Below are 15,881 nucleotides of genomic sequence, written 5' to 3' on the forward strand. Positions count from 1 at the left end.
ACAACAACTTTTGGGGTCAAATTTCTCCTGATACCCTTGGGAAAATAAAAAATTGCAGGCTAAAAGATCATTTTTGAGAATATAACTTTTATTTTTATTTTCATGGCTCTGCGTTATAAACTTCTGTGACGCACTTGGGGGTTCAAAGTCCTCACCACACATCTAGATTAGTTCCTTTGGTGGACTAGTTTCCAAAATGGGGTCATTTCTGGGGGATCTCCAATGTTTAGGCACACAGGGGCTCTCCAAACGTGACATGGTGTCCGCTAATGATTGGAGCTAATTTTCCATTTAAAAAGCCAAATGGCATGCCTTCCCTTCCGAGCCCTGCCGTGCGTCCAAACAGTGGTTTACCCCCACATATGGGGTATCAGTGTACTCAGGAGAAACTGGACAACAACATTTGGGGTCCAATTTCTCCTATTACCCTTGGCAAAATAGGAAATTCCAGGCTAAAAAAATCATTTTTGAGGAAAGAAAAATTATTTTTAATTTTCATGGCTCTGCGTTATAAACTTCTGTGAAGCACCTGGGGGTTTAAAGTGCTCAATATGCATCTAGATAAGTTCCTTGGGGGGTCTAGTTTCCAAAATGGGGTCACTTGTGGGGGAGCTCCAATGTTTAGGCACACAGGGGCTCTCCAAACGCGACATGGTGTCCGCTAACAATTGGAGCTAATTTTCCATTCAAAAAGTCAAATGGCGCGCCTTCCCTTCCGAGCCCTGCCGAGTGCCCAAACAGTGGTTTACCCCCACATATGAGGTATCGGCGTACTCGGGAGAAATTGCCCAACAAATTTTATGATCCATTTTATCCTATTGCCCATGTGAAAATGAAAAAATTGAGGCGAAAAGAATTTTTTTGTGAAAAAAAAGTACTTTTTCATTTTTACAGATCAATTTGTGAAGCACCTGAGGGTTTAAAGTGCTCACTAGGCATCTAAATAAGTTCCTTGGGGGGTCTAGTTTCCAAAATGGGGTCACTTGTGGGGGAGCGCCAATGTTTAGGCACACAGGAGCTTTCCAAACGCGACATGGTGTCCGCTAACGATGGAGATAATTTTTCATTCAAAAAGTCAAATGGCGCTCCTTCCCTTCCGAGCCTTACCATGTGCCCAAACAGTGGTTTACCCCCACATGTGAGGTATCAGTGTACTCAGGAGAAATTGCCCAACAAATTTTAGGATCCATTTTATCCTGTTGCCCACGTGAAAATGAAAAAATTGAGGCTAAAAGAATTTTTTTGTGAAAAAAAAGTACTTTTTCATTTTTACGGATCAATTTGTGAAGCACCTGGGGGTTCAAAGTGCTCACTATGCATCTAGATAAGTTCCTTGGGGCGTCTAGTTTCCAAAATGGGGTCACTTGTGGAAGAGCTCCAATTTTTAGGCACACGGGGGCTCTCCAAACGTGACATGGTGTCCGCTAAAGAGTGGAGCCAATTTTTGATTCAAAAAGTCAAATGGCGCTCCTTCCCTTCCAAGCCCTGCCGTGCGCCCAAACAGTGGTTTACCCCCACATATGAGGTATCAGCGTACTCAGGACAAATTGGACAACACCTTTCGTGGTTCAGTTTCTCCTTTTACCATTGGGAAAATAAGAAAATTGTTGCTAAAAGATAATTTTTGTGACTAAAAAGTTAAATGTTCATTTTTTCCTTCCATGTTGCTTCTGCTGCTGTGAAGCACCTGAAGGGTTAATAAACTTCTTGAATGTGGTTTTGAGTACCTTGAGGGGTGCAGTTTTTAGAATGGTGTCACTTTTGGGTATTTTCAGCCATATAGACCCCTCAAACTGACTTCAAATGTGAGGTGGTCCCTAAAAAAAATGTTTTTGTTAATTTCGTTGTAAAAATGAGAAATCGCTGGTCAAATTTTAACCCTTATAACTTCCTAGCAAAAAAAAAATTTGTTTCCAAAATTGTGCTGATGTAAAGTAAACATGTGGGAAATGTTATTTATTAACTATTTTGTGTCACATAACTCTCTGGTATAACAGAATAAAAATTCAAAATGTGAAAATTGCGAAATTTTCAAAATTTTCGCCAAATTTCCGTTTTTATCACAAATAAACACATAATTTATTGACCTAAATTTACCACTAACATGAAGCCCAATATGTCACGAAAAAACATTCTCAGAACCGCTAGGATCCGTTGAAGCGTTCCTGAGTTATTACCTCATAAAGGGACACTGGTCAGAATTGCAAAAAACGGCAAGGTCTTTAAGGTCAAAATAGGCTGGGTCATGAAGGGGTTAAAGTAATGATGGCCACTCATTTTTCTTTACTTAGCTGCTTTTTTCTTGCCATAATACAAATTCTAACAGTCTTTTCAGTAGGACAATCAGCTATGTATCCACCAGACTTCATGCCCCAGAGAGACCCCCGACGCACGTTTCGCGGCACTACAACGCCGCTTTCTCAAGGGAGTGTCGTCGGGGGTCTCTCTTTCCGGCTGTGTCTCTCCTCTGCACCCCTCTGCACTGTCTGGTGAGTGTACACTGGTATTGCGCTATTATTTGACCATATGCATATGCAGCCCACATGGGTGTTGCTTTTGAATAGCTAGATTGACTTTACTGCTCTTCCTGATACTTACCTGTCTTGTATAGTGCTCCTGGTAAGCATATTGTGTGCTTTATCCATTATATGCGGGACTTTCCCTGTTATATGTTTAGGGGTATTTTGGAGGGACTGTCCTCTTTCGGCCCTTCTTTGGAACTTATTCGCTGTGACTTATTACCGATCGTGTTTTAAGTATATAAATATATGTATTTATTTATATGTTTATTTTCTCACATTTAATTGTGTAGTATACTTTTGAGCTGTTTAAACACAGATATTTTTGTAGTCTGGATTCTCATACAATTACTTGTTCACTGTGTTGCCTTCTTCTGTGTACATCAACAACCACTGGGCGAGTCATTTTTTAATTTGTCCTGTGTGTATATTTTGTGACTGAATAAACCAAATGTTTTGTATTTTTCTACTTTATAACTTTATGTGTATTTTTTTATTTTTTTTTTAAAATGTGTACTTTGTTTTTTGTTTGTGCTGAATCATGTTTCTCTCCTGTTCCTGGAGGATCACTGACTTACAGTTGCGCTCAAAAGTTTACATACCCCGGCAGAATTTTTGCTTTCTTTGCCTTTTTTTTGGAGAATATGAGTGATAACACCAAAACTTTTTCTCCACTCATGGATAGTGGTTGGGTGAAGCTATTTATTTTCAAACTACCGTATATACTCAAGTATAAGCCGACCCGAGTATAAGCCGACCCCCCTAATTTTGCCACAAAAAACTGGGAAAACTTATTGACTCGAGTATAAGCCTAGGGTGGAAATGCAGCATTTACCGGTGAATTTCAAAAATAAACATAGATCATTATTTCCCCATAGCTGTGCCATATAGTGCTCTGCACCGTTCATATTTCCCCATAGCTGTGCCCCATATAGTGCTCTGCCCCATACAGTGCTCTGCACCGTTCATTTTGTCCCATAGCTGTGCCCCATACAGTGCTCTGCACCGTTCATATATCCTCATAGCTGTGCCCCATATAGTGCTCTGCACCGTTCATATATCCTCATTGATGTGCCCCATACAGTGCTCTGCACCGTTCATATATCCTCATAGATGTGCCCCATACAGTGCTCTGCACCGTTCATATATCCTCATAGATGTGCCCCATACAGTGCTCTGCACCGTTCATATATCCTCATAGATGTGCCCCATACAGTGCTCTGCACCGTTCATATATCCTCATAGATGTGCCCCATACAGTGCTCTGCACCGTTCATATATCCTCATAGCTGTGCCCCATATAGTGCTCTGCACCGTTCATATATCCTCATAGCTGTGCCCCATACAGTGCTATGCACCGTTCATATATCCTCATAGCTGTGTCCCATATAGTGCTCTGCACCGTTCATATATCCTCATAGCTGTGCCCCATACAGTGCTCTGCACCGTTCATATATCCTCATAGCTGTGCCCCATACAGTGCTCTGCACCGTTCATATATCCTCATAGATGTGCCCCATATAGTGCTCTGCACCGTTCATATATCCTCATAGATGTGCCCCATACAGTGCTCTGCACCGTTCATTTTGTCCCATAGATGCTCCACATAAATCTGTGCCGCCGCCGCTGCCGCTGCTGCAATGAAAAAAAAACACATACTCACCTCTCTTGCTTGCAGCTCCCCAGCGTCCGGTCCCGGCGTCTCTCTCCGCACTGACTGATCAGGCAGAGGGCGGCGCGCACACTATATGCGTCTTCGCGCCCTCTGACCTGAACAGTCAGAGCGGAGCGACGCTGGGAAGATGGAGCGGCGCCCGGCGGCTGGAACGCGGACAGGTGAATATTACATACTTACCTGCTCCCAGCGCTCCTGACGCTCCCTCTGCCTGTCACAGCTGTCTTCGGTGCCGCAGCCTCTTTCTCTATCAGCGGTCACCGTCACCGCTGATTAGAGAAATGAATACGCGGCTCCACCCCTATGGGAGGTGGAGCCGCCTATTCATTTTTCTAATGAGCGGTCCCACATGACCGCTGAAGAGGGGAAGAAGCTGCAGCACAGAAGACCGTGGGACGGCAGGGGGAGCGCCAGGATTGCTGGGACTAGGTAAGTATACCTCAGCGCCCTCTCCCCCTCACCCGCCGACCCCACCGCTACCGTGACTCGAGTATAAGCCGAGAGGGGCACTTTCAGCCCAAAAATTTGGGCTGAAAATCTCGGCTTATACTCGAGTATATACGGTACTTTGTTTTCTGTTTTTAAATCATAATGACAACCCAAAACATCCAAATGACCCTGATCAAAAGTTCACATACCCCATTTCTTAATACCGTGTATTGCCCCCTCTAACATCAATGACAGCTTGAAGTCCTTTGTGATAGTTGTGGATGAGGTTCTTTATTTTCTCAGATGATAAAACTGCCCACACTTCTTGGCAAAAAGCCTCCAGTTCCTGTAAATTCCTGGGCTGTCTAGTATGAACTGCGTGCTTGAGATCTCCCCAGAGTGGTTCAATGATATTGAGGTCAAGAGACTGAAATGGCCACTCCAGAACCTTCACTTTGTTCTGCTGTAGCCAATGACAGGTCGAATTGGCCTTGTGTTTTGAATCATTATCATGTTGGAATGTCCAAGTATGTCCCATGTGCAGTTTCTGGGCTGATGATTGCAAATTTACTTCCAGTACTTGCTGATAATGTGCGGCATTCATCTTTCCTTCAACTGTGAGCAAGTTTCCTGTGCCTTTGTAGCTCACACATCCCCAAAACATCAGCAATCCACCTCTGTGCTTTACAGTAGGAATGGTGTTCCTTTCATCATAGGCCTTGTGGACCTCTCTCCAAATGTAATGTTCATGGTTGTAGCCAAAAAGTTCAGCTTTGGTCTCATCACTCCAAATTTCCTTATTCCAGAAGTTTTGAGGCTTGTCTCTGTGCTGTTTTGTGTTTTGTAGGTGAGATGCTTTGTGGCATTTGCGCAGTAATGGCTTTCTTCTGGCAACTCAACCATGCAGCCCATTTTTCTTCAAGTGCTTCCTTATTGTACATCTTGAAACAGCCACACCACTAGTTTTCATAGAGTCCAGTATTTCAGCTGATGTTATTTATGGGTTTTTCCTTGCATCCCGAACAGTATTTCTGGCAGTTGTGGACGAATTTTTGTTGGTCTATCTGACCGTGGTTTTGTTTTTACAGAACCTCTGATTTTCCATTTGTTAATCACAGTTTGACAGCTGCTGACTGGAATTATCAATTCCTTGGATATCTTTTTGTATCACTTTCCTGTTTTATACAGTTCAACTACCTTTTCCCGTAAATCCTTTGACAATTCTTTTGCTTTCACCATGACTCACAATCCAGAAGCAGTGGCTGGATGAAAGATGCAAGAGTCTGTCTGGATCCCAGAAACTTACTCAGCTTTTATGCACACACACTGATTACAAGCAAACAGGTCACAGGTGAGGATGTTACCTTTAGTAGCCATTCAAACCCATTTGTGTCAACTTCTGTGCATGTTATCAGGCCAAAATCACCAGGTTATATGAACTTTTGATTAGGGTCATTTGGATGTTTTGGGTTGTCATTATAATTTAAAAAGAGAAAACACAGTAGTGTGACAATAAATGGCTTCACCCAACCACTAACCATGAGTAGAGAAAACGTTTTGGTGTTATCATTCATGTTCTCTGAAAAAAGACCAAGAAAGCAAACATTTTGCAGGGGTATGTAAACTTTTGAGCACAACTGTATAATTAGATATATTTTAGTACTATATATTGTACCTTTTGGATTGTTTGTTTAAAGTTATTATTACTGTATGCACTATCTGACTATTAAGTACCAGATAGGTAGTGCACCACAGTGTCAAACTTCTCTCAGTGGCCACCAAATGTAGTACTAGTGCTTCCTTTTTTGTGTTTTTGTAATAATGCCCCCTGTTTGCATCCAAGACAATAAAAATCACCATTATATGCTCCATGGAACGTAAAAATGTGTATATTTTAATAATGTACCTTGCCTTTTTTGTGACATTTATTTCATTTTTACATTACAAAATCGAGAGCATAAAAAATGCATGTGCTGTAAAAAATAATCTCCTTACAAATAATCTCCTTACATGCATTTTTGAAAAACAGAGAAAACGGCAAAATAAAAATGTGTGTAAATAAAGAGAATGATATAAAATTCTATTATACGTAGTCATCATAGACCTGTAATTTGGCAAAATTCAGGCTTAGATACATAGTTAGGTATTGCTGTTTATTATAGGCCTGCACAAAGGTAACTTTAGATGTTAGTACACTAGCTTAGGGCACAGACCTGCTAAATTGTCATATTCTGCATGTTTGCTAATGGACTAAATGTTCTATTTCAGGATCGTGGAAAAAATGTAGAGAAGGTTCATGCCGTCATTGGAAATAAAAGCTGTGATTTGGACACTATCACGTCCTCACTGGCATATGCTTACTATTTGGACAAAGTAAGTATAGCTTGTATATTGCACATGGTAATGATTAACATATACAGAAAGTATCGGCATACATTCCTTTTATGTTTTCAGTGGCATGGATTGTACTAGTAAAAGAATGAATTGATGGTTTAGCTAAAAGTCTTGGGAAGAATGATTAGTTCTGGCATAGGAATAGGATGATAACTTCAGATATGGTATAATGACTTAATGACTGTACTAAGAAGACCCTGCAACTTTCTGGGAACCAGGCATTAACGAGATTATTCTACATAAATGACTCCTTTTAAACCCCTTCACAACATGGCATACATTAACTTCACATATCTTATCTCTGACTTCGATGTGGCCTCGTAAGCCGAGCCCACATCTTCCCTGACTGATGATGGCTGATTTAATCAGTCATCATATGCCTCTAACAGCCGAGGATAGAGACAATCTCCGCCCACGGCTGTTAACCTGTTATATGCTGCTATCAATCCCTGACAGCAGCATTTAACATGAGCTGAAAGGGATGCGCATCATTCCCCTTGGCCATCGGCGTTCCCGTGACTTGGTCACAGGGCGACGATGTGTTGTCATGACAGCCGGGGGTCTGCTGAAGACCTCTGTGCTTGTCATAATAATTCTCCTGTGAAAGCCAACGCTTACTGGCATCCATAGCAGATCATAATTTTCTCTATACTTTCTCCATTTTCTCTATACATAGCTGATGCACTGGTAGGAATAGTACAAGCGATCAGATGATCGCAACTTGAAGTCCCTTAAAGGGACTGACAGAGGGGGTATCCAATAAATGGGCAAACCCTTTAATAGATTGCTTCATTTCTATCTAACCCATACAATACTTTGTAGGCTTTTTATCTCAAATTTCTGTAGTTTCTTACATTTTATTAGTAAATGTATCAGACCGGATGGATGCCTGACATTTTCTTAGAGGAAAGATATATATCTTGGTACCGTGTTAGCCAGTAGATATAAAAATATTTAGAATTGAGAGTCCTCAGTGGTTGATACCACTAAAAGCCATTAAAAGGTATCAACCACTGAGGACTCTAAATTCTAAATATTTGACATTATCTTACACAGTATTGCCTAGCTGGCTTAGTCACTACTGCTGGCAGCAGATATGTGCCAGGACATGATCCATATGTGGTTACATATCTTTGGATTGCACTGCCCGGGACAGTGACTTAGCATAGCAGTGGTGTCATTTGAGTGACATCTCCATAATTGTTATATGTTGGTTCTGAAATTGACCTTTTTTTCACAAATCATGTGCGTTACATTTTTTTCCATGTTATCATTGCTAGGTTAAAGAAAGGAAACATATATTCTCATTCATTAGTGGTATAAAGATTGGTCTATTACTAAATTCAATTCCTTCTGTATTTTATGTCAATGTGAAGCTGAATATTCCTTTTTTCCAGTCTGCATGCCTGCCGCTGCCTGATGTAGATGTTTCCAGTGACATTTACCGTAAATCCATCTCTTTAGATCACATCACCCAGTGTTCTCTGTCTGCCTGTTCTAAATGCTACAAGACTTGAATTTGATTTCTACAGCGAGACTCGGTTTATATTGGAGGAGCTGGATATCCCCGAATCTTGTCTTATCTTCAAGGATGAAATTGATCTTCAGAGACTGAATGATGAAGACAGGTTATCAGTAACTCTCGTGAACTTCAGTGCATTTACAAGGTATAACAGTTTATCATGTAAGGCCAGCTTGCTACCAAAGTGGGTATGGAACGCTTGAAAATAAACATTTTGGGGCACAGTAATAAACTTGTAGAAATAATGCATATCTAGATGTGAAATTTATGGAATCAACGAGACGCAGCCTATAGGAGGCCGTGCACCAGGAGTCTGAGATAGAATTGGTTAGACTTGTAAAGTAAGGTTCACTTTTCATATATCGTATTTTCTGGTGTATAAGACGACCCCCAACTTTTCCATATAAAATATGGAATTTGGGATATACCCGCTGTATAAGACGGGGGTCATCTTATACGCCCAGTCATCTTATATGGCGTGTGGTTCCCAGGGTCTGGAGGAGAGGAGACTCTCCTTCAGGCCCTGGGATCCATAATCATGTAAAAAATAAAGAATAAAAATAAAAAATATGGATATACTCAGCTCTCCGACGAACCCTGGCTCTCAGCGCTGCAAGCGTCTGCCTCTGTTCCTAAGAATGCAGTGAGTGAGGGACCTTGAATGACGTCGCGGTCACGTGAGTGGTCAGGTGACAGGTGGCTGTGCAATATACTACATGGCTGTGCTATGTACTACGTGGGCTGTTATATACTACGTGGCTGTGCTATATACTACGTGGCCGGCCGCGAACAATCAGCTACATTGAATCCTGTGTATTCAATGTGTTATTCTAAAATCTTCATAAATAAACTACATACATATTCTAGAATACCCGATGGATTGAATCGGGCTACCGTCTAGTAGAAATATAAACGTTAATACGTATGACCAAAATATTTGCAGTGTAGCTAGATGGGATTTAACTGCTTGATGTGTAGCCAACATACAGATATTACACCCTCACCCAGTCATAGACTGTGGCAAAAAGGGGGATGTGTGTGGTGGCAGAAAAATGACTAAATATAGGACCTAGAGGAGGAACCCAGCAAGAGTATTGTGGGTATAACCATCCTCTATTCCTTCCAACAAGTACAATAGAGCTCCCCTTTCCTTTATGTTGATTGTATTCTGATCTCGTGCTTTCACCTATTGGTATCGGGAACATGTGTACATGAAGCTAGTCAGCTAAAATGGATCTATATAGGTGTGTGTGTCATAACCTTTCTTGTAATTATCCTGATCTGTATTTTCAGAAATACTTCAGTTCAGCCTCCTTTTCTTCGCTTTATCTTACCATGTACTGATTGTGAATAAGTCAAATAGAGAATAGATGAGAGGCGTGCACCTTTTTTGCCACTATAGGGAATTCCCGTTATGTATTTTATGTATGGTATTATGGTTGCTATAGACACTCCACAGTCCACAATAAACAATTCTGTGCGGCTTAATTACCGTTATTTGAGACATAATGTGGAAGAGTTATTGCAGTCACATGATCAACCTTTGAACAAGAAGTGACGCTTTTCTTGGTTGTTATATATATATATATATATATATATATATATATATATATATATATGTTGGCCTTATATTTTTTATGGTACTAATTAAAAGTCATATTTTATTTAATTCCTTACCTTGCAGAAATCTAAATATAGGAACTATCAAAGCAACTAAACCTGCCCCCTTCTTTGCCGCAGGGGTTGGCACCCTAAAACTGCGATATGGTAATCAGACTCATCGTAGACTGTCCTTGAGGCTATCCCTAAGTCTAACCCTATGAAACAATAATATACAGTGACATGTAAACGTTTGGGCACCCCTAATCAAAATTGCTGTTGTTGTGAACAGTTAAGGCTGGTTTCACATTTGCGTATATGTGTGCAGCGTTTGATCCGCATATATCCGCATGCGACTTGCATACCTTTCTTTAACATGGTATATGCACGTATGGTATATGAATGTTTGTATACGTTCGCATGCGTCTGCGTATGCATGGGTCGGTTCTCAATGTGCGGCGGGGCACAGTGAGCGCAACATGTTGCGTTTTTTGAGGCGTCAATTAGGCGCAGTTATCTGCATGCCGATGATTGCGGGTGTAGTGCGTCAAAACAACGCATTACTGTCTATGGGAACGCATTGGTACGCAAGGACATGCGTACGCTTGCGTTCGGAATGCAATGCGTACTTCACACTAATCATGTCCAGGAAACTATGTTACCACCTGCAAAATTATGATGTATAAAAGGGTGTGTGGAGACAGGTAGTCCATTACTCTCAAGAATCTGGATGGAAGCAGAAGACTCTGCACGGAAGCACAAGACTCTGCACGGAAGCACAAGACTCTGCACGGAAGCACAAGACTGCACGGAAGCACAAGACTGGTTGTCTCCTGGTGCTGCCATCTCTCTTGGTGCTTGCATCTCTCCTGGTGCTGCCATCTGTCTCTGGTGCTGGCGTCTCTCCTGGTGCTGCTGGCCTGATGAGGACAACACTGGCTATGTAAGTATAGAACCTTTGAAAATGTCTGTCTCTCCTCATTTTTCTTTCTGTTCCTTTAGACTGGTTGTCTCCTGGTGCTGCCATCTGTCTCTGGTGCTGGTGTCTCCTGGTGCTGCCATCTGTCTCTGGTGTTGCCATCTCTCCTGGTGCTGTCATCTGTCTCTGGTGCTGGTGTCTCCTGGTGCTGCCATCGGTCTCTGGTGTTGCCATCTCTCCTGGTGCTGTCATCTGTCTCTGGTGCTGGCGTCTCTCCTGGTGCTGCTGGCCTGGTGAGGACAACACTGGCTATGTAAGTATAGAACCTTTGAAAATGTCTGTCTCTCTTAATTTTTCTTTCTATTCCTTTAGGCTGGCTGTCTCCTGGTGCTGCTATCTCTACTGGTGCTGGTGTCTCTACTGTTGCTGCCATCTGTCTTTGGTGCTGGCATCTCTCCTGGTGCTGCTGTCCTGGTGAGGACAACACAGTTTATATAAGTATAGACTTTATGAAAATGTCTGTTTGTTTCTCTAATACTTTTTCTGTTGCTTGTAGACTGGTGGAATCTCCTCTTGCTGCGGTGTGTCTCCTTGTGCTGCGGGGTCTCCTGGTGCTGCCATCTGTCCCTGGCCTGTGCTGACTGCTGTGCTGTTGTACTACTGCCTGTAATGTAAGTATCGGGGTCCATGTTTGTTTGTTTTTTGGCTACATAGTGTTTTGCTCATAACACGTTTAATTTTTCTTCTCTGTTCTTTTCTGTAGTGTTTCACTTGACTGCTGCCTGCTCTTCCAACATGTCCTCCTCTGCCTCCCAGAGTGTACTTGACCCTGATTATGTAATCACATTTGATATACTTATTGGTATGTAATGACTGGCAATACTATACAGTACAGACCAAAGTTTGGACACACCTCCTCATTTAAAGATTTTTCAAAACTATGAATTAACACATGTGCAATTCCAAACAGGAAGAAAATAGCAGCACCACACAAGTCTTCCAGTAAAAAAAAACCTTTGTCCTTTATTTTAACAATGTGCTGTGAAGATGGTTAGACAGGGCAGGATAATTGCAAGACGAACTGGTTAGGTTAATGGACTACGGCCGTTTCGCATGGTATACGCTTCAACGGGTCCAGAACATGGGACTTCCACTCAAGCAAGCACTCCTTATTCCAGTGGATTACCATTTGGTGGGGTTGTCGACTCAGCTCATCCTACTGGACTCTGCTAAGACTGCTCTAACAGTGAGTACTCACCTGTTTCTTAGTGCCATTCAGCTTTTTTCTTGTTTTCTATGCACTACACATGAGGAATCATATACTTAACAACTGAAATTATGTCTTATATTCTAGGTTCTTCAAAGTAGCCACCTTTTGCTTTGATGACTGCTTTGCACACTGTTGGCATTCTCTTGATGAACTTCAAGAGGTAGTCACCGGGAATGGTCTTCCAACAATCTTGAAGAAGTTCCCAGAGATGTTTAGCACTTGTTGGCCCGTTTGCCTTCACTCTGCGGTCCAGCTCACCCCAAACCATCTCGATTGGGTTCAGGTCTGGTGACTGTGGAGGCCAAGTCATCTGGCGTAGCACCCCATCACTCTCCTTCTTAGTCAAATAGCCTTTATACAGCCTGGAGGTGTGTTTGGGGTCATTGTCCTGTTGAAAAATAAATGATAGTCCAACTAAACGCAAACTGGATGGAACAGCATGCCGCAGCAAGATGCTGTGGTAGCCATGCTGGTTCAGTATGCCTTCAATTTTGAATAAAACCCCAACAGTGTCACCAGCAAAGCACCCCCACACCATCACACCCCCTCCTCCATGCTTCACGGTGGAAACCAAGCATGTATTTTACCATGAAGGCCTGCTGCACAAAGTCTCCTCTTAACAGTTGTTGTAGAGATGTGTCTGCTGCTAGAACTCTGTGTGGCATTGACCTGGTCTCTAATCTGAGCTGCTGTTAACCTGCGATTTCTGAGGCTGGTGACTCGGATAAACTTATCCTCAGAAGCAGAGGTGACTCTTGGTCTTCCTTTCCTGGGGCGGTCCTCATGCGAGCCAGTTACTTTGTAGCGCTTGATGGTTTTTGCAACTGCACTTGGGGACACTTTCAAAGTTTTCCCAATTTTGTGGACTGACCGACCTTCATTTCTTAAAGTAATGATGACCACTCGTTTTTCTTTACTTAGCTGCTTTTTTCTTGTCATAATACAAATTCTAACAGTCTTTTCAGTAGGACTATCAGCTGTGTATCCACCAGACTTCTGCACAACACAACTGATGGTCCCAACCCCATTTATAAGGCATGAAATCCCACTTGTTAAACCTGACAGGGCACACCTGTGAAGTGAAAACCATTTCCGGTGACTACAGGTACCTGACATTGCAGAAGAGCAGGAGCAGGAGAGTGGAAATGAAGATTCCCAGGGTCGTCGGACTTAAAAATCCTTTTTTTCTATTTGATCTATACGTTCCACAACGGGAAGAAGCCATCTTGGAAATTGACAACGAACAACTGATCAACCTTGTGCAAGAGTGAGTACCATTGTAGGACACCCGTGACCGTCAGCACTCTGACAATGTGGTGATTCGACGACTCTGGGAAGAAGTGGCAACATCACTGATGGATGATTGGGACCGTGCCACGCCAGTTGCCAGAAATTTTTTTGGTAAGTATTGCAATGTGGTCTGACGTGGTAGTGAACCTGATCCACCACGCTGCCGAGTTCAGCAGCCCTGCAGCCAGCATTATCCACGACGCTGCCCATTCCAGCACCCTTGTAGCCAGCAGTATTCACGACGCTGACCATTTTCCAACACCCCTGCAGCCAGCAGTATCCACAGCGTTGCCCATTCCAGCAACTCTGCGGCCAGCAGAATCCACGACGCTGCCCATCCCAGCACCACGCCAGAACACTAATACAGAGGCCACCACTCTCAGCCGGCCAAGAAAACAAAGAAACAGGACAAAGACCCTGTGATACTATTGTAGGAACTGAAGGATTCTGGTAGCGTGGGGCAATGAACAGAGACGGGTTTCTTTAGTGCAAAAAGTGTATTTGTACAACAGCAGATAACACAAAACAATATACTGATAACCCGCAGTGACCTGCAATGAAACAAGTCCTTGAAACATATACAGCAAAATGGCAGAGTTCTTAAGACAGTGTCCTCAGCAAGGTGATCAAAACGTGAGTGTGACTGGTGACGTGTGCGGATCAAAACACTGGCGGTGTAGAAAGAGTCAAATCCAGGTATGTAGTAAACACAGGGAAGTCCAGAACAAGTCCTCAGGTTAATACCAGGTATGACATGAACACAGGTAAGTCCAGAAACTAGTTCATAAGTTGATCTCAGATGTGGCAGAAACACGGGTAAGTCCAGAAACAAAGTGACTTGGAAAACTTGGAATATTGACATTACTCCTTCCCCTAAAAACGGCCTCAGGGCCTTCCTGGACCAGGCTTTTATGGGTATCTTCGATGAAACTGAGCAACCTTCAGGGGAGCATTGATGTTACTTACTGGTTCCCAAGAATCGTTTTCAGGAGAGTAACCTTGACATCTAACTAGATACTGAAGCCGATTCCTATGAAGTCTTGAATCAATACCAAAAATTATTCTTCGCCATCAACCAACACTGGTGGAGGAGGAGGTAAGATATGTCCCTGAAATGTGTTGAGATAAACCGGTTTTAATAAAGAAACATGAAATACTGGGTGTACCTTTGGAGTTTGTGGTAGCTTCAGCCAACAAGCAACCGGGCTCACAATCCCGGTGATCTTGAATGGACTGATGAACTTCTGTCCCAGTTTCTGCGAAGGAACACCCAATCTTAGATTCTTGGTGGACAACCAAACCGAGTCTCCTACATAGGTGCCGGTTTCCGGAATCTATCGGCCAAATTCTTATAACGCTCCTGTGCTACGGCCAGGGAGTCTTTCAAAACTTAGAGATTACGTTGCAACACCGCCACTCTGTCTTGAACTGCCGATACCGAAGTAGCAACCGGAGACCTAGGCAAAATATTTGGATGATAACCCAGATTGGCAAAAAAGGTGTTACCTTCGTGGAACTGCTCTGTGAGTTGTTATACGACAATTCCGCTAAAGGAAGTAGCTTCAGCCAATCATCGTGCAATTGACTAACGTAACATTGTAGATATTGCTCCAAGGTTTGATTGGTCCGTTCGGTCTGCCCGTTGGTCTGAGGGTGGTATGCAGAAGACAAGCAAACATTAATGTGTAGCGCAGAACAAAATTCTTTCCAAAACGTAGAGGTAAATTGTATTCCCCTGACAGAGATGATCTGATCTGGTACCCCATTCAGCCGAAAAACGTTCTGGATAACCAGATCCACTGTCTCTGTAGCTGAGGGAAGACCAGTACAAGGAATAAAATGAGAAGCCTTCATTAAACGGTCCACTACCACCAAAATAGTATTTTTACTGCCAGAGGTGGGTAAATCCACAATAAAGTCCATCGAAATGGACCCCCAAGGGTGAGATGGTACGGGTAGCGGCTTAAGAAGGCCAGTAGGTGAAATGCGAAGAACTTTGTACTGGGCACAAACCTCACAAGAGCGGACATAGTCATTCACATCTTTCAAGCAGGTAGGCCACCAGAAAAACAACTTAAAAATTCCTGCGTCTTCTGTACACTCCTATGTCCAGCCAAAATGGACCAATTTGAGAATTCGAAGTCTCACAGCCTCTGGGACATAAATACATCGATCTCTAAGCTATACACCATCATGAAAGACAAGATTCACATTGTCAGGTGGGGCAGCAAGAAATACATCACCGTCATAGGCCAGCTTGATCT

The 15,881-nt window shown here is 42.7% G+C and overlaps 1 protein-coding gene across 1 annotated transcript in view; it reads left to right on the forward strand.

Moving 5' to 3' along the window:
• The window catches only part of LOC138670324 (protein prune homolog 2-like), a 157,573-nt gene that overhangs the window by 102,499 nt on the left and 39,193 nt on the right, over nt 1-15,881 (forward strand). The window contains exons 2-3 of the mRNA XM_069757594.1: nt 6,892-6,996; nt 8,482-8,684. Of these exons, the coding sequence (XP_069613695.1) occupies nt 6,892-6,996; nt 8,482-8,684 (308 nt within the window). The remainder of the gene's footprint in view (nt 1-6,891; nt 6,997-8,481; nt 8,685-15,881) is intronic.

This window comes from Ranitomeya imitator, chromosome 1, assembly GCF_032444005.1.
Source record: "Ranitomeya imitator isolate aRanImi1 chromosome 1, aRanImi1.pri, whole genome shotgun sequence".
In the NCBI taxonomy this organism is placed as follows: domain Eukaryota; kingdom Metazoa; phylum Chordata; class Amphibia; order Anura; family Dendrobatidae; genus Ranitomeya; species Ranitomeya imitator.